Source organism: Daldinia childiae, assembly GCF_008694065.1.
Source record: "Daldinia childiae strain JS-1345 chromosome Unknown Scaffold5, whole genome shotgun sequence".
In the NCBI taxonomy this organism is placed as follows: Eukaryota; Fungi; Ascomycota; class Sordariomycetes; order Xylariales; family Hypoxylaceae; genus Daldinia; species Daldinia childiae.
This window is the reverse complement of record NW_022984646.1, coordinates 1,628,402-1,647,667: the sequence shown is the minus strand read 5'-3', so window position 1 is coordinate 1,647,667 and position 19,266 is coordinate 1,628,402. Positions and strand designations below refer to the sequence as shown.

The 19,266-nt window shown below is 47.8% G+C and overlaps 5 protein-coding genes across 5 annotated transcripts; all 5 read left to right on the top strand.

Moving 5' to 3' along the window:
* Positions 1–1,436: 1,436 nt before the first annotated feature.
* GL218_05575 (High-affinity glucose transporter) lies at positions 1,437–3,060 on the top strand (the record flags this gene model as incomplete). Its single annotated transcript, XM_033582244.1, has 5 exons — positions 1,437–1,487; positions 1,542–1,705; positions 1,767–2,402; positions 2,453–2,810; positions 2,875–3,060. 5 exons carry the CDS (start codon positions 1,437–1,439, stop codon positions 3,058–3,060), a joined length of 1,395 nt encoding a protein of 464 aa, XP_033434239.1.
* A 1,083-nt stretch (positions 3,061–4,143) lies between these two features.
* GL218_05574 (uncharacterized protein) lies at positions 4,144–6,174 on the top strand (the record flags this gene model as incomplete). The annotated part of the gene is made up of 4 exons (XM_033582243.1): positions 4,144–4,236; positions 4,287–4,680; positions 5,512–6,092; positions 6,160–6,174. 4 exons carry the CDS (start codon positions 4,144–4,146, stop codon positions 6,172–6,174), a joined length of 1,083 nt encoding a protein of 360 aa, XP_033434258.1.
* A 2,351-nt stretch (positions 6,175–8,525) lies between these two features.
* On the top strand, positions 8,526–11,406 carry GL218_05573 (putative alpha/beta-glucosidase agdC; the record flags this gene model as incomplete). The annotated part of the gene is made up of 3 exons (XM_033582242.1): positions 8,526–8,757; positions 8,817–9,553; positions 9,607–11,406. 3 exons carry the CDS (start codon positions 8,526–8,528, stop codon positions 11,404–11,406), a joined length of 2,769 nt encoding a protein of 922 aa, XP_033434237.1.
* A 1,585-nt stretch (positions 11,407–12,991) lies between these two features.
* On the top strand, positions 12,992–14,305 carry GL218_05572 (uncharacterized protein; the record flags this gene model as incomplete). Its single annotated transcript, XM_033582241.1, has 2 exons — positions 12,992–13,163; positions 13,254–14,305. The coding sequence occupies 2 exons, from the start codon at positions 12,992–12,994 to the stop codon at positions 14,303–14,305; spliced, it is 1,224 nt and encodes a 407-aa protein (XP_033434238.1).
* Positions 14,306–14,741: 436 nt separating this feature from the next.
* On the top strand, positions 14,742–15,927 carry GL218_05571 (uncharacterized protein; the record flags this gene model as incomplete). Its single annotated transcript, XM_033582240.1, has 2 exons — positions 14,742–14,948; positions 15,025–15,927. 2 exons carry the CDS (start codon positions 14,742–14,744, stop codon positions 15,925–15,927), a joined length of 1,110 nt encoding a protein of 369 aa, XP_033434253.1.
* Positions 15,928–19,266: the final 3,339 nt, after the last annotated feature.

The window sequence follows — 19,266 nt, the reverse complement described above, 5'->3', positions numbered from 1 at the left end:
TCTTACCGTCTTCATCGTTGTCGAAAAATTGACTAAGACAAGAATTCGACAGCAAGATGAATGCCATTGATATGTTCGAGACAACTACCTACATAAGCGGACCAATTTTAGATTCTTAAACTTTACCCCGGAATTCTAGATTTGGTTGCATCCAAAAAGATGGAATTAAGTCATCCCTTTCCCTCGACTTCTGCATACTATGTATGTACCTAGCGAGCTTGCATTTTATCTGGGTTCGTTGATCAGACGGGCGGTGACTATTCGCGTGTAGAAATGATTATCCAAAATTCTGGGATGCTGTTGGTTCAATGTTAAAATGCTAAAAGCCTAAGACAGCTGTACATCCATGCAACCCTCTTCCCGACTGAACATTCCAACAACCAATAAACGCTGCCACAAGAAAGTCCCTCTACCCGTGGATTAGTTTGTTACCCGCATATGGCACGACGGGGAGAGCTAGCACGCGTGTGACCTCCAGAATTTTGTGGGCAAGTCCCACTGCCCTGGGAAGACCACTGTCACCTCCTCCATTTTTTGGCCTCCCAGTTGGGAACACACATTACGAGCTCGGGCATTGTTGTAGTTGTGGGAAAAATCTAACGAGATCCGAACAAGGATAGAATTGCTTGCTTGCTCCATGCTTTTTTTTCTGGTATGCCTTGATTCATCCCATCCCGTGACGATCTCGTAGCTTAGCTTTAACAGGCTTGATAGGTCTGGACCAATTACCTCAAAACGTTAATTCACCGAAAAGCGAGAGAGCAAAAGATTGGGTGGGCCAATACAAATTCGTGGGATCAATGAATCTGGGGATCCGCATGCTATGTTAGGTACATAGAACCCGCCTATCCATCTGTAACGTCTCCCCGGCCGGGGCGCCACACAAGTAGACAACCTACCTAACCTAACCTAAACCTAGTAGGCAGGCTGACAGGGCAATAGAGTAGGTCCAGTGACCAAAAGCGCCTTTGTTGCCAGATCAAAGCAACTGGGGTCCTGGGGTCCTGGGGTCGTAACTATACCTTGCTACCACCTGTTTGTAAACCTTAGGTATCTGTTTGTATGCATGTACCAACCTTAAAAAACTTACACCACTCTAATCCTGGCCGCCCCAGCAACAACCCGTGGGCGCTCCTTCTGCATATAATAATGGATCGTCCCCTCTCATCTTTCAGTCTTACCTTTTTAACATCGCTCTTCTTGCACACTTCCGCACCTAAACAACCTAGCAAGCCATATGTGCCGCTAATAGACCACGCGGGGTCTTAGACAACCATGAAGAAGTTTGGCAATATTTATCTTATCGCGGCCACGTCCGTCATAGGTAAGCTTTTCACCGATATGCCGTCGCTGCCTCTTGTTACTTGAGGCTTTGCCATTATGGGATAACTAATAATCTGGTTAGGGGCGCGCTATTCGGTTTCGATATTTCGTCTATGAGTGCTATTATCTCAACTGCCCCCTACAAGTGCCAGTTTAATCAGCAAGTTAGTCTCGAGCTAGGAATCTCGTTTGTTATATAGTTAAGCTGACAATTGCAGGGCAACAAACCTGGAACGAATGAATGCCAGGGTCCAGATGCTGTCGTACAAGGTGGCATTACCGCCGCCATGCCCGGAGGTTCCTGGCTTGGCGCTCTCATCTCCGGTGTCCTTACGGATATGTTTGGTCGAAAGACGTCTATTCAGATTGGTGCTATTATTTGGTACGTTCTCCGTGATGTGATTCGCTCGCAAACGGATTTCTTCTAACAGTGAATCTTGCAGGATAATCGGTTCTATCATTATTTGCGCTGCCCAAAACATCCCAATGCTTATCGTCGGTCGTATCATCAACGGTATCAGCGTGGGTATCTGCTCGGCTCAGGTTCCGGTTTACATCTCCGAGTTGTCGCCGCCGTCTAAGCGAGGTCGATTCATTGGAATGCAACAATGGGCCATCACCTGGGGTATTGCGATCATGTTCTTCGTATGCTACGGTTCCAGCTTCATTGACGGAGCCGCCGCTTTCCGTCTCCCGTGGGGTCTGCAAATGATTCCAGCTATTCTACTCTTCTTCGGCTTAACAGTTCTCCCCGAATCGCCTCGTTGGTTAGCGAAGCACGATCGTTGGGAGGAGGCTAAAGAAGTGCTCATTCTAGTCCACGGCCAAGGAAACCCCGATTCTCAATTGGTCGCCAAGGAGATGGCTGAAATTAAGGAAGCAGTCGACTTTGAGCGCCAGAATGCAGATGTGTCTTACCTAGAGTTGTTCCGTCCCAAGATGATCAACCGAACTCACATTGGTATCTTCACTCAGATCTGGTCGCAGCTTACCGGCATGAACGTCATGATGTACTACATTTCCTACATCTTTACGATGACGGGCTCGGGTGATGATGTACTACTACCTAGCGGTATCCAGTTCATATCAACGTCGTCATGACCGTTCCGGCTCTTATCTGGCTTGATAGGTGGGGTCGTCGTCCGACTATGCTTATCGGTGCGTTCTTCATGTGCCTCTGGCTCTGCATCAACGCTGGTTTGTTTGCCGTGTATTCGCACGCACCTGCCCCTCACCAGTTCGATACTGCTGCCATCTCTATGGTCATTAGTGGAAGACCCGCCAAGGCTGTGATCGCCAGTACCTACCTATTCGTGGCATCCTACGCGCCGACATGGGGACCTTGCTCTTGGACTTACCCAGCTGAGCTTTACCCGCTTCGCGTGCGTGGCAAGGCTGTTGCTCTTGCTACGTCTGCTAACTGGGCCTTCAACTTTGCGCTCGCGTACTTCGTCCCCCCCGCGTTCGCTAACATCACCTTGGCAGACGTATGTTCTGTTTGCCGTATTCTGTTTCGCCATGTTTTTCCACACGTTCTTCCTGTTCCCCGAGACCTCCAACAAGACTCTTGAGGAAGTCGCCGCTACCTTTGAGGATGACGGCCCCGGTTCTATCAAATATATTGGTGTCCCGGCTTGGAAGACCCACAACGATCGTTCCATTCTCCGTATCGAACGCAACCTCGTCAGCTCCGAAGAAAAGATCGGCATTGAACATTCAACTTCGGCTAAGATCTAGAGTTGAGAAAGAGTTGTAACGGAACGCCGTTTACTTGGTTAGGAGGGAAGTGGACAGGAGCGTAGGGTGTCGTAGGACATCGTAATGGAAAGCATGTTTTTGTGAAAAGTTAAGAGGGGCGTGTTTGATAGGAAATATCAGGACATAGGTTGTTCCTTATAAGCTTTTAAACCCACGGGCTGATGAAAAGCTCAAGGCTATATACCCCAAAATGAATACAAGACATTGATTAGATCACATGGTTCATATTTGCGACTAGCTGCGATTAGCTATGTGCATTTGTATTGGAGCCAAGTAAAAATCTCAAGCTATAAGACATACATGTAGGTAGTTAGTTATCTATGCAACGTGAAAAGGTAAGTTCAATTGTTATATTTAATTTCACGAATTCTACTTCACATAATATAACTAATTGCTCAACTCTATTATTTTCACTTCTTCATCTTGGTCTTTGAATCATTCTATAACAACGCGTAACTGTTGAAGAGTACATCTCAACAATTGTACCAGCCAATGAAAGGCCTTGGAGCCAAATTGTTTATCTATCTAGGGCTCTTACCTAAAAAGTTCAAGTGGGAGGCAGCCCTGAAGCTTTCGTTGGAGCTAGTCCCCTGCATCTTCGGATCTTCAAAGATGAATAATATGTTTAGATGCATTATAGATATTAGTGCTTACTAGTATACGTGCTTACACGATAGCGAGGCTTTAAACTTCACAGCATTAATCTGTATAATCTGTATAGACAAATTCTTTAGTGGATATATACTTCTTTGGTAGATAAAAACTGCGGGGGCTTGGTTCAACAAAAATATGTATCTAAAGAAGACTTGGCATAGCAGGGGGTCTATAGAACATGGACTTAAACATCGAGGCCAAGCAACTCCCCCGAATCAGCCTCGCCCGTAGCCTGATCATTCCCAATTTCTTCCCATCTCGCCCTTCATGGTCTTTCTTTAATACCATCGGGGTTTTTATCGTAGTGTAGATGACTTCCAATATTTGAGGTGTTGCAATTTATATATATATATTTACAATTGCTGCTGAGAGCCCCCGTCGTCGTGTTACTCGTTCAATTGACATCCGATGGATCAGCCGGCGGCAAAGAAGAGAAGGCTGGCTCCTAAGACCGAGGTTCAAGCCAGTCCTCCGCATCCGCCTCCATTCCCCCACGAGCCTGTAGGTATAATTCAAGATGTACCCATCAACTCGTGGACTCACATCAATAGGCGCCGCCCGCACAGCTTTACCAGGTCCAAGAAGCGCCCCCACCGCCCCCAGAAAGACATGAGTTCGAGTCATTCGCGAGGCATCTGCAAGATGCCGCTATGCTTATATATCGTCAAACCCAAAAATCACCTTACACAAAGACTTCTGTCCTTATTCTACGATGGGAAGAAGATAATGCTGTCGAACACGACCTTGCCTCCCTCGATCAAGTCCTCTGCGATCGGTATAATTACCGCACCGAACGTTTCAACATACCTACAGGTTTAAATCCCAGTGTTAAACTCGGCGTCTGTATGGCATCATTTCTTGAAAATGCAGCACCCGATCATCTATTAATAATATACTACGCGGGCATGGCTATGTTGATGCGGATAATCAACTCTACTGGGCAAGGTAGGTCACTACACGGTAGCATGGAAGGCGCTCTAACATATGATCAGTAATCCGGAGGGGGGTTCGAAACTAAGATGGAGTGGAGTTCGTTGCCTCTTCGAAGATATTCAGTCTGATATGCTTCTGCTTCTTGATACATGTGCCGTCAAAGAAGAGCAGAAGGTAGCAGTGTCAAACAGATCATTGCAGCTAACTCACCAGAGCACTATTCCCGAGATCACGGCTTACGGTCGTTTACATCCTATGTATAGAAGCATTGTCTAAATTCAGCGGCGGGCGACCTTTTACTGTCGAGCATCTATATCAGGAAGTGGCTATTCAGAGACAGCAAGAATTAATACAGGCGTCTGGGTTAACTAACGGGGCCAGCAAAAGCATAGCGCTCACTGAAAAGCTACCGGTTCTATATACTCTAAGTTCTATCAAAGGTCAAGTTATCTCTATATCTCCTCTCCCATCTCACGCCGAAATGCAATTACGATCCCCGCAAGCTGGAATTGACGGAGATGCCCAACTGTTGAGGACGTCCCGGGAAGATCCAATTATTCATCCAAACGCGGTTGCAGACTTGACGTTTGATGAGCCGAGAGTATTAGTTTGTACAACTTTTGTCGGCGAAGCCAGTCCGGACATGTCTTCGTTCAACCACTGGCTTCACAACGCCCCTGCTATTGCCTCTAAAATTGCTGTTGAGGGCATGTTTCTAGGGCCGCCTACAATGCTACTCATTTCAATGCCGGTTCCTGTCTGGAATGTTGTCCAACACGATAAAGTCTGCTGCTTCTTAGGATGTGAATTCCCATAATATGACACATCTTTACAATCGATTAGTCGGATCCGTTTCCGTTAATAAGGCATCGGCGAAGGACGTGGAAGACGGCCGGATGCTCCTCGAAGCCCGAGAAGTGGCTGCAAGTACGCCGGTCGTCCGCCGGCATGAACTTCCTAGCCATTCTCAGCTACGACCGGAGACACCCATTCGTCTGGAGAGCATGGGCCGGCTTGATCCCATGACCCTACCGCAGCCATCTGGTACCCCTGGTATAGCATATGCTAGCTCTAGGCCGGGCACCGCCATATCCAAAAATGACGTCGAAGATTCAGCTGAGATGCAGGAAGCTGCTGAACAGTTGAAGGCTTTAAGCCATGTTCGGCCCTTGAGCAGCGATAACGTATCTTCAACTCACGTACAAGCTACGCCTACAGAAAATACGACGACCACTCGTCGTGATGAAGTCTCGCCCATGAGGCAAATGAATCTGGCGCAGATGAGACTCTATACAATCCCGAATTCACACCGCCATCCGCACGACCTAAACAGCAACGGCGATCGCTTCAAAAGCAAGCGCCAAAGCAGGAGACGCGCTGTAATCACTGTAGTCATCCCCCCTTTAAAGACTATTCATCGCTACGTAAGCACATTGCTGCGGCTCATACTCGACCATTCCCTTGTGCCTTTACCTTCGCTGGTTGTACTAGCACTTTTGGGTCTAAGAATGAATGGAAGAGACATATTGCTTCGCAACACTTGTGTCTCCAATATTATCGATGTTCATCTTGCCCACAGAGCACGGTTGAAGGCAAGGGAAATGAGTTCAACCGCAAAGATCTCTTTACACAACATCTTCGTCGTATGCACGCCCCTTTCGCAATCAAAAAGGCTCTCGCGAAGGGTGATAGTAAATTACAACTAGATTGGGAAACGCACGTGAAAGATATGCAGCAAACATGTCTCGTGACTCGGAGACAACCTCCACAGAGATCCTCTTGCCCCAAGTCGGATTGTGCGAGTGTTTTCGAGGGGCCTACTTCTTGGGATGAATGGACGGAGCACGTCGGTAGGCATATGGAGAAGGGTGAAGCGGGACGACTCGGTGTTGATCGCCTTTTAGCAAAATGGGCTTTGGAAGAAGGTATTATTGAACGTCGGGATGACGGCGAATATCGACTGTGTAGCGGATCTAACAATAACCCCGAACGGGAATCTGCCGGCAACAACCTCGAATATCAGTCCGACGGAAACAAACGAGACAGAGACAGAGATCGAGACAGAGATCGAGATCGAGATCGAGATCGTGACCAGGAACAGGACAGGGACCAAGAAGACCGCACCATAATAGCAGCGAGTACGATGGTGGACAAAATGGACGTGGACGAATAACGCTGAGCTATATATTATACAGAATGCTACCCAAAGCGAAGCATTCGGAGGGAAGTTTTTTTTTGTTTTTGAGGGCGTAGGGATCGGATGAAAATTACGTGCCTCGCGAGGTTTAACGGGGCAGGCTTACGAATTTCCTTTGCTCATTTTATCGGGTGTATCCCAACTAGATGTGGCACGATCACCTGACGTTTCTATTTTGTTCAGCGCAGACTACAGGGACGACTGTACGACTATATACCACTTTTGAGCATGCTCTTGCTAATGTCCATCGGGTCGGTTGTTTGAGATAGACATTAGGAGGGGGAGGGAGGCCTGCATAATTTGGTTCGGTATATTTTTCGGTATATTTTTTTTTATCTAGATCACTTTAAGCGTTGCACAGTTTAGCACGCATCTAGTGATCATATTGCGGCTCCGGATTGACTTGGGAGTCGGGTGTTTATATTTAACATGATGCGAATTCATCTTGGGCCGTTCTTGTAGAGTATCTAAGCTTCAGCTTATAGTTCGGTATTAGGAATCTTTTTTAGAATAGTTGCTGTGTTATTATGGCCGTGACGAGTGGTGATGACTAGATAATTTTTCCATGTTAGCATCTCTGTAAAGGTAGGGGTTATATTACATGATGTCTTCATAAGTATTACCAAGAGAACTAGTCCTCTTGGCGACTGACTTTTCAACATTCCATCTTTCTTTCATCGAATAGATACCTATGTATATACTGCTAGGACACCATTCTTTATTATGCGGTCACGCCTCATACTTACATTTGGGTATCTACTTCATAGCCTCGGTTTACTCGGCGAAATTACATGCTTGCCTAGGTCTTTTTGCTGTTCATAGTCTTGCGGAGAGTCGGAGACAAGCCCAACTCGGTGTTTTTCCCCACATGGTCATCTTAGACAGAACGAACAAGCTTATAAAAGGGGAACTTATATAGGATGAACCGGGTTCTAGCTCGCTCTCTCATTGGTGGTCAAGGCAAACTGATATGGAGCCCCTGCGGGGAAGCTCTTTGGTAGCTCTTTGGTAGCTCGGTGCGGAGATGAGAAGCTGCGGAGAACAGCGCTTGACCGCGCTTAGTCGCCTTGACCATTCTCTTGTCCTTACCAAAAAAAGGTCCGGGGAAGCTCCGTGAAAGCGCCGCCATCATAAGAAATAAGAGCCTCCGATTTGATTTCACTCCGCTCTCTTTAGCTAGGCATTCTAAAATACGTACAAATCAATGCTAAGAGAACTGCTTAGCCCGCCTTATAAAACATCACGTGGACCGAAGGAACGCCGAAGCCGGTATTAACATCCTCCACTGTTGTTGTATTTGATGTTTTTCATTAATTATGGCCTTATACACAAGCCTTAAGCCTTAGACCGCTAGACCGCTAGACCAGAACTATTACTCTTGCTAAGAGCTATGATGACATGGGACATCGTGGAGCGGAGTAGCAGTAGGAATGTTGGGGTATATGCGGGGGGCGGAGTCTAATTGATCACGATTCTACGTTATTACCATGGGACGACTCTTACGTAGTAGACTAGGTATTGTAAATATGGATGTATTATAAGTTCTAGGGTAACACCACGGTACATGGAAAATATGATCCTTTGTGTCGGGTCACTCAATATTCCACGTGAATATTGGCGTTTTAAGACAACCTCCTAATATCTGGCACATTCGATCAGAATGGCAAGCCTTCTGTCGCTTATTACGGTGGCGACAGCGGCCTCGGCTGCCGCTCTCGTACGACGAGACTATCCAACCGACGATCCTCTCACTTCCTGCCCGGGTTATACCGCTTCGAATGTTGTTAGCACGACATCAGGATTGACTGCGGATTTGAAGTTAGCCGGTGAGGCTTGCAATGTGTATGGGACGGATCTGAAAGACTTGACTCTCGAGGTCTCATATGACACTGGTATGACGAGTTACTGTAAATGATAATTAATATATGAGCATCTCACTAATGTTGCGTAGAGACGAGGCTTCACGTCAAGATCCAAGATGCTGCTAATAACGTCTATCAAATTCCCGAGTCCGTTTTCCCTCGGCCAGAAGCCAAGGGTTCCGAAGAAGCGCAGTCGGCATTGAAGTTCGACTATACAGAAAGCCCATTCTCCTTCTCCGTATCTCGTTCGGACTCGGGCGAGGTCCTCTTCGACACATCAGCTGCCAACATAGTGTTTGAGTCACAGTACCTGCGTTTAAGGACAAAGTTACCCGAAAACCCAAGTCTATATGGCCTCGGCGAGCATTCAGACCCTTTTATGTTAAACACGACTGACTACATCCGCACATTTTGGTCGCAGGATTCATTCGGCGTCCCCGAAGGTGCGAATCTATACGGAAACCATCCCGTGTATTACGAGCATCGAGAATCGGGTACTCATGGCGTGTTCTTCTTGAACTCCAACGGTATGGATATCTTGATCAACAACACGGCTGAATCCGGACAGTATCTCGAGTACAACACCCTCGGTGGAGTATTAGACTTCTACTTCGTCTCTGGCCCGAGCCCGGTCCAAGTTGCGCAACAGTATGCCGAAATCGTGGGCCTGCCCGTGATGCAGCCGTACTGGGGATTAGGGTTCCAGAACTGTCGGTACGGATACCAGGACATTTTCGAAGTAGCTGAGGTAGTCTACAATTATAGTCAAGCTAGCATCCCGCTCGAGACTATGTGGAATGATATCGACTACATGTACCGTCGAAGAGTGAGCTTACATTATCGTCTACGAATATTACCCGTCAAACTAACAGCCATTAGGTATTCTCCTTAGATCCGGAAAGATATCCTCTACACAAGACGCGCGAATTAGTTGACTACCTGCACGCGCACGACCAGCATTATATCGTTATGGTGGATCCAGCCTTGGCCTACCAGGACTTCCCAACTGCTTTCCAACGCGGTGTTGATGACAACATCTTCATGCTTCGTGAAAACGGAACTGCGTGGAAGGGTGTTGTCTGGCCCGGAGTCACGGCCTTCCCTGACTGGTTCTCTCCTAACATCTCCAAGTATTGGAACAACGAGTTTTCTCTCTTCTTCTCTCCTGAGAATGGAGTAGATATTGATGCTCTCTGGATTGATATGAACGAACCTTCTAACTTCCCGTGCTTCTTCCCTTGCGATAACCCTGACGCTTCTGCTGAGGGATACCCGCCAGACCCACCTCCTGTCCGAACTCCTCCTCGAGCTCTGCCCGGCTTTTCTTGCGACTTCCAGCCCGAAGGAACTGACTGTACGAAGACCGAAGTGACGTCCTTAGAAATCCGTGATGGTATACCCCCAGCACACTTTGACAGCCTCTTCCTCGCGCAGGTCCAGATAGAGGGTCAGCAACTTGGATTACCAGACCGTGATCTTCTCTTCCCGAAGTACGCGATCCACAACAAGGCCGCGAACACTGACAGCGCGAACGCAGCTGAGGGTGGTATCTCGAACAAGACGGTCAACACAGATCTGGTTCACCATAATGGCCTGACCATGTACGATACACATAATTTGTATGGCACCATGATGTCTATTGCATCTCAGGAAGCTATGCTCCATAGACGTCCTACCGTGAGGCCCATGATCATCACCCGCTCGACGTTTGCCGGAGCTGGCACCAAAGTTGGGCACTGGCTAGGAGACAACGCATCAACATGGCACCATTACCGTCTTGCTATCAGGAGCATGATGGCCTTTGCTTCCGTGTATCAGATCCCGATGGTAGGCGCCGATACATGCGGATTCGACGGCAACACCACCGAGCAGCTGTGTTCACGCTGGGCCGCCCTCGGCGCCTTTGCACCATTCTTCCGTGTGCACAACGGCCTCGAAGCCATCTCGCAGGAACTATACCGCTGGGAGACCGTAACGCAGTCTGCGCGCAAGTTCATCGACATCCGCTATCGTCTACTCGACTACATGTACACGGCGCTACATGTTCAGACCCTCGACGGCACGCCCATGATCAACCCGCTATTCTACCTCTACCCGCACGACAAGAACACATATCCCCTCGACCTTCAGTATTTCCTCGGCCCGGGCCTACTTGTCGCCCCCGTGACCGAGGAAAATAGCACGAGCGTCGACGTGTACCTCCCCGACGATATCTTTTACGACTTCTTCACGCACGAGCGCATCGTGGGCGAGGGCAAGGCTATTACCGTCACGGACCAGGAGTGGTCGGATCTACCGCTATACCTGCGCGGTGGTGTAATCATTCCCTTGCGCACCGAATCCGCCATGACGACCACCGAAGTGCGCACCAAGCCCTTCGAGATCATCGTCCCCGTAGGTAAGGACGGCAAGGCAAGCGGTCGCTTGTACCTCGACGACGGCGTGAGTATCGAACAACCTGCCACGAGTGATATCTTGTTCGAGTACGCAGACGGCGTGCTGACTGTCAACGGCACGTTTGGGTACAAGCCAGAGGAGCTCAGGATAAGCAAGGTTACATTCTTGGGTATCGGGGGTGGGAATAGCAAGTGCAAGAAGCGCGCTGCGAAAGACGTGGTTACGGTGGATGTAGATAGGACGCTTAAGGAGGCCTTTACTGTTGAGGTTGGGAAGGCTTAATAAAATGTAAAATGCCCAGCAAAAGGAAAAGGGGGGATAAAAGTATATTAGGAAATACATATAAAATCTATTTATGTATAATGTATATATAAATAATAATAAGTACATTGTCTAGGTAACTATGCCTGTTTATTTATCTGTGATAAAAAATAAAAATAAAAATAAAAAAAGCTCAGCCCCAGATTCGAATCCCCTCGGATAGGGGCAGAGGATTCGAACCCAAGACCTACGAAAAACCGGCTTCGTTAGGCATCTGCTGTCAAGTCACGTTCTTTGGGAAGAACGGTTCAGCATAAGACACCACAGTGGGGTTTTCTCTAACCTCAAGTCGCCCGGTCGAGGGGCGTCGGTTGAAGGTTGGTTTGCAATTAGGATATATAACCTTTATTTCATGGGCAGGTACTTTGGCAGATGTATCTCGTTGCCTGGGTATCTGCCAGCTGCAGGACGGTGACTTATAATATCTGTACATTCTACTCTCTATTCGGATTCTGACAGTAATATCAGTAGAGCGCTAATTTACCGGCGACATATTCTACGAGTCGTTATAAAACACCAAAGATAAAGGTCATCCGGAATGTCCTCCGAGATTTACGTATTAAATATACCGCTTAGACGGCGGCGTCTCGGTCGCTGAAACCGGACTAGACGGGACCGGCCTATCGGTGCTCGATGCTACAATCAGAAATTTACTCCCCATGGGGTGTTGCGCGCGATATTCCTGGGGAAGTCCTGCTTCGATACCGAGGCCGGTAGTACGTGGTCGCATGATCTTCCGCCACCGAGCATGTTTAGGGGTTTTCTAGTTCTGAGCTGGTTTTATGTTAGCCTATGGCGTTACACGCTGGGCGAGGCGCAATTATATACGGGAGTCTAGAGCGGGTTTGGATATGGGTCGTCAGAAATATCATAGGGAGAAACCGGGTAGGAGAATGGGGAGATGGATAGATATGGAATCAGGTCGTGTGCGTATAAGTTTAGGGAAATAGAGATAACGAATAAATGATAAAATAGATAAATTAATGAATAATAAAAATACGTAGAAATATTAGTAGAAGAAATAATCATCTAGCTTGTAGACTTGACACTTGACACTTGAAATAATAAAAACCGATGAGGTGTGATAAGTGAAACGAAGCTGTCGTACATTTTCACTAGTTATCTTCAAACTGAAAGACGATACATTAGGGGTACTAATATATCTTTTATCTTTTCTTCACCGACCCATAAAATTTTTATTGTCACAACGACACCATACAATAATCCAACCGGTGGATATGATTGGATCTAGCGTTGCCCATCTGTGGTTGACAAACAAACTTGACGGCTGTCTTCTGCAAGTACCCTAACTATTCGAACCCTTCCTCTTCTTCTTAAATACGCCAAACATTTTAGAAGAGCCCTCGAGTGTCACATTACAGAAAAAAAAGGCACTGACTATTTTTTTTTTTTTTTTTTTGCACTTTCCCACCACATCTTTCAAATCCGCTTTTTTAATTCCAATTTTCAAACATTCGTCCCTTGTTTTTTTTTTTTTTTACGTTGTACCGTCAACTTCCAACACCCACAATTACACTACGGCACCATGGAGACAGACGATCCCTTAGATATATCTAATGGCACCTGCTATTATGCCGTCAACACGGAAGCTAAGAAGGATTATATCCCTTGCGGCAATGTCGACGTCGGTTTGGACTGGCACTGCTGCGTTGCTGGCGATATCTGTCTAGAAGACAGTGCATGCTTTCATAGAAACTGTAAGTAGTTTATCTCAAACTACATCCCTTCATTCTTCGAGAGATAAAAAAAAACCCTATTGTTCTAACAAATATCCTCCGCATCGTTAGATGGTATCACCTACCTAGCAGGCTGCACCGACCAAAGATACAGTGCGCCTAGTTGCCCGTACAAGGGGAAGTACGGCAGCCAGCAGTGGACCGGACTTCAGCGCTGCGATGACAATCCCGATATTGATGATGGCGACGATATATGGGCAGCATGCAAAGAAGCTGGAGACGTGCCAGGTTCGAAGCCGCCTGCTCGCTGCAAATGCTCCAGCGACACCCAGGTCATCTCTGACAAGCCGAAACTCGACAATGTCGCGTCACTTCCAACAAGTCTAGGAGAGACTATATCCTGGTATGCCGGCAAGAAGCCATCTATAGATCCAACTACAGAGACCACTACAATAACAGTGCCCCCGACTAAGACATCATCATTGGCATCCTCAACATCATCCGCCACGTCGTCTTCAGACCCGTCAGACACCCCAACCCCGGTACCCCTAGGACCAGGTGACGGCAGTCCCGTCACGCCTCCCACCGACGTACCCAACGCGTCCACAAACACCGGCACAGGCCCAACCCTCTCCACAGCAGCACAAGCCGGCATCGGCGTCGGCGCAGGCGTCGGGGCCCTGCTAATCGGATGTCTCATATATCTAGCGCTCCTACTACGCAAGCGCCGCAAAGCGAAGGCCCACGGCTCCAGCCTCGACTCCGCGTCCACGGCGCGACAGGATCTCCCCAGCACCAACAACCCGCCGAGCTCCCTCGCACCACCACCGATCGGCCAGACGCATCCCAGCTTCCAGTCAGAGCTAGCAGCAGACGAGCCCAAGAGCGCAGTCACCGCAACCGCCACGACACCTGTCCCGTACTCCCCATCCGCAGCCTCGATCCCGTTCTCGTCCATCGCAGCTTCTTTCTCCTCCTCGCAGCACAGGCGATATACAGCGTACAACCCGACACTCCACGGGAACTACGCCGAGAAGAGCGAGGCGGCAGCATCAGCGGCGGCAGGCCAGATGCCCGTTTCGCCGATGAGTCCGGAGCCGCAGATGAGTTCTGCGAAGGAAGAAGACGTGCCTGGGGTGCATGTGCATGAGTTGGAGGGATAAGGGGGTAGATGCGAATGTGATTGTGATAAGGGGGCGGGATAGGGGAATGATGCCGGAAGCGTTATCTGGAGTTAGGGGTTACATACATCCATGGTACTAAATTTTTTTCTGATTGCTCTGCGTTTAACTGCGCGTCGGCTTGGTATCGAGGCTGTGTATCCTAGGACAGACGGTGTAGTTGTTGTCGTTGGAGGGCGCGCGCGTAATGAAAATGAATGATACCTATAATTTGATGATTGGTCGATGAGGGTAATGTGGTTTAATTATATACCTAGCTTAAATGAATAAGTGCCTCGGTTATTAGTATATGCGTCTAGTCGTCATTATGTCTCCGTCTCCGTCTCCTCATGGTCGCTGACTTGCATCCGATGTAAATACGCTGATGGCGGAGGATGTCTTATTGTAGTCTTTACATCCATACCTAGGTCGGATAGCTATGGAAAGTAATACTGAAGCAAATTTTTCCACTCTCCATCGACGAGAAGTCTTCTATGTGGGTGGCGAATATGTGCCAGATGATGCTGGAAACCATACGCGGCAAGGACAAATGTATGTTGAGAGACTTATTCCAGCAGAATCAGATAGTAGTCCAAGCAGACCTTTCCCTATAATTTTTATCCACGGCGCAACAAGATCCGGCGCGGTAAGCTTGTCTTAGCATCAACCCCTTTAATCATCCTGTTCAGTCATGCGTATATATATACGCTAACATTAACCAGGACTGGCTTACAAAACCCGACGGACAACCAGGCTGGGCCTCGTACTTCCTATCCCAAGGCTTCGAGTGCTACCTCGTCGACCTACCCTTCTGCGGCAGAAGCCCCTGGCATCCCAGTAACGGAGCCATGCTCGCCCACCCAGCCGAAGCTATCCAGACCATGTTCACAGCAAGCCGGGATCTCGGGACATGGCCCCAAGCCAAGCTTCATACGCAATGGCCTAGCACCGGTCGAATCGGCGATCCCATCTTCGACCAGTTCTTCGCCTCGGCACAGCCCATCCTAAGCGACCCCGTGGCGCGGGAAAAGGCATCGCAGAAAGCCTGCGCCGCGCTCCTGGACCGCATCGGTAAACCTGCTATTCTCATCGGACACTCGGCCGGGAGCTCCATGCTGTGGCTAGTCGCGGACGTCCGGCCGGCCGCGGTCAAGATGATCGTTGCGCTCGAGCCTACCGGCCCGCCGTTCTACAAAGTCGGTATTGCGTCCGGGTCTAGCGCCCCCTACGGCATCGCCAACGCGCCGTTAACTTACGCGCCGCCCGTCGCCGATCCAGATGCCGACTTCACGAGGGTTCTTGTCCCAGCGCCGGGTCCGGGGATGATGGATTGCATGGGACAGGCAGAGGGGGAAGGGGAGATGAGGCCTCGGCAGCTGGTTAATCTGACGCACGCGAGGGTCCTCGTTGTCACGGCGCAGGCGTCGTATCATGCGCAGTATGACTGGGGGACCGTGCGGTACTTGCGGCAGGCGGGAGTTGGGAGGGTGGAGCACTGGAGGTTGGAGGAGAGGGGGGTTTGTGGGAATGGGCATATGATGTTTATGGAGAGGAATAGCGATGCGGTGGCTGCGGAGGTGGTGAGGTGGATTGAGAAGGATCAGGCAGTGGAGGCAGTGGTGTGAAGGACATCGGTGTTGGTGCTTTCTGCCCAGGGCTCGGTCTATATTACGTAGTGAGAATTGTATACTCGATGAGCTTAAGAGGGGGCTTTTTTTCGATAGATGTGGTCTAGTTAGGAACGGTTTCCCTTGTCATAATATCTGGAGTTCCCTTTTTTCTTATTGATAAAGACTATGAAATAGGGGTAGCGTTGGTTTTCCTAACCGTTGAAGGAGGCAAAATACGTAGTGAGTTTTCATTTATTTTAGAAGATACTTATGCCGTGTAACTGCACCACGAAGTATTGTCTTAGATCTAGCCAGTATCTCGTAAGCTAGTTTACCCCGATGGCGCGGGAAGTATTAGAGCCGTTATCTAGTTGTCATCATGTAGATGAATGATCGGCGGTCTTAATTGGGGGGGTTTCCAATGGGATACTCTCAGTCTATTCAAAATAAGAGAAAAAAAAGGGGGGGGGGGAGTATGAGAACATATATATCTATGCAAGACGACCCAGATATCTATGTCCTACTTATCAAAACTCTCTGGGGCATTTGAAGTAACTCGACCGGGATGTGTTGAGGTGGTCGGACGTCGCGAGACTCTTTCCTCAGATGCTCATGATAATCTATATCGACTGATGCAATTTCTCTATAAGTAGAGATATCGTTTACTCGTCTGGACTGAGAAAGGTGCACCTTGCGTACCCAAGACCTTAACCCCGTCCATGAGCTTTTAGGTATTTGCGGCAGCTGCCCAAGTTGTGTCATCATCCCAGGATCGCTAGGATCATGTGGGGATTCCCTATTGTTGTGCTTTCGATAAGTCGAAATGAATTTGAGTAAGGAATTCCGCAGGGTGATTCGAGTCAATCTGCGAAATGGGACGAAGACCATCGGCATACAGCTACAGGCAATCCCTACGTTGAGCTCGGCCGCTCTAGAGAAATAGTGTTAGTTCGCCTGTAAAAATGCAAAGAACAAAACACCAGTGATGGTCATTGTAGCGCTTACGTGAACGCAGATATCAAGTGTCCAATCCAAGTGACATCAAGAGATCGTATCGCCTTCACGCGATACACCGCGCAAAGGAAAGAAAAGATACAGGCTCTACGACGGCGTTAGAAATAGGCGCGTAACTTTAGGAAATAGGAAAGCCTACATCAATCCCGTAAGGAAAATACAGCACACGCCAATCTTCCGTTTCGGTGGAAGCCGGATTCTAAGAGTAAGAGCTATGGGTATCGCAAGTAAATGCAAATCCGATACAGCGTTAAATACACTCGTGGCCATCCAAAGAGGCTCCTGTGGTACGGAACAATTGATTTCAGCATCGGTGTTGAATATCTGCGCTGTTGGAGTGTATCCGTTACAGGTGACCTGGATTGTTATGACGACGACCAAATAAAAGAGTATCACTACAGCTAGCGTTACCCAAATGAGAATCCTGGCACTCTTCACCGGGTTAAAAATGCGAAGATAAAATGCCAGAAGTGTCGCTTTGATAAAGACCGCAGCAGTCGAATAAACGTAGCTTGGTGCAAAGCTATACTAGGTAGCATTAAAATTAGTCAATGAAGACCACGATTGTCTTCTAATCTAGTGCTTGGAAAAGTCATCTATACTTTCAGAACAACTCTCTGATGAAATTCAGACACCGGTATGTCCCATTGATGGCGGCCCATAGTATTATCAAAAGCTATTGCTTATAGTAAGCCTCGAGGCGTGTGGGTATGGGTACATATATACTAGTTGTGACGAACCCTTAAGGATAAGACCAGAGTAACAAGTGGCACCTATCTAAAATAAAATCAGCTTCTTCTAATGGGTTACAGATATAGACACTACTGACCGCCGAGATGAGACAGAGATCTTATAGCTACCACATTAGCATGTTCCTCTAGAAAATATAAAGGGAGAAAAACTTACAGTCTTCTATCCCAAAGTTGCATGTTACCCGCGCTCGAGTATAAACCCGCAGGGTTAAAAAGCAGTACATGATTGCTAGCGTCAAGCCTGTGAGTATTCTAGAAGTCGGAGCTATCGTCGGCGGGTCGATAAAGTTGGGCGTCACCCCTGATGGAGGTGGCAAGCTAGGTATTTGAGAATCGTCAAGGTTAGGCATATTCGCTCCAAACATGATTTCATATGCATGCAATGCTTGGGTGTGACCCCTTTCTTGCTATAGAATGGCGAGATGTGTCAAATTACAAGATGCAACCATACTCAATAGATAGAAATATACTGAGGGTTAGCCAAGGCTTTATGGTACCTTATAAGTTTGAAAGCATAATGCGTAACCTTGCTGCCTACCGCTGCCTACCGCCTCGGTAACATGTAAGTATTCGGATAATTTAATAGTAGTCATTGCTGACATGCTCGCGAGTTCCGAGTCGAGACACATATAATGAGTTAACGTAATACTAGAGCCGAGGCTTTTTGGCGTATACGACGTATCCATATCCTGTTCATTGGGTATCTCCCTTCGAAGTCTTATTCGTACAGATCTGGGCTGAAGCATAGCCCGCTGAAATGATAAGACCTATGTAGTCCTAAGAAGGGAGGCTGTTTCTAAGACATCTTGTCTCTGGAAAAACGGCGAGACACGACGAAGGGCCATAGATTTTCCGAAGTTCTACAAGGCAAACGTCTTTAGTTCGTCTATAACATTTACTGATTATACTAGAGCGGCTTTTACGGACCACGCGGTGAGAAGATGTCCGGATTAGAATAATAAGACGAAAAGGCGTTAGAAAACGGGGCCCTCTTCTCGGGAGCACTGGCTGAATACCTGCCAAGAGATCAGTGTATCCCTAATGATTCCCATCGTAGGCCTACGGGGCGGAGCTGAGAGCATTAGGCTATGGATCCATGAAATGTGGCTTCGGTGAATTAGAAAGTACCTAATGCAGTGACGTTAGGAATTCGGTGAGTAAAAATAATTTCAACGTCGAAGATGTCCGGAGAGAAACCCGATGGCTTGCGCTTAAGTCCTAGATTGGTGGTCCAGGATATGATTATAAATTATTGCAAAGGTTAGATATAAAGAAACCTATTAGTCCTATGCGATAGACTTATTAGTCCAGCTACTCCTATCAAAGCTCCCCGAGTATGTAATTCTTTCGTTATTACTAAGCACCAATATCGGTAAAGCCTTTCAATTCTGTTATCAGATTCGGCTTTGTTTCTTATGCACCTATCAGAGGTCTTATCCTTTCCAGCAAAGGGCGCGTTTGCTATTTTCTATTATGTCATTCAACATTCCATTCAGTCTTCTATATTATGTACTTGGATCTAATCATACCGTATGTTCAATTACCTAATACTAACATGTCTGTGGTAACCCGTTTCTTAAACTTTTCG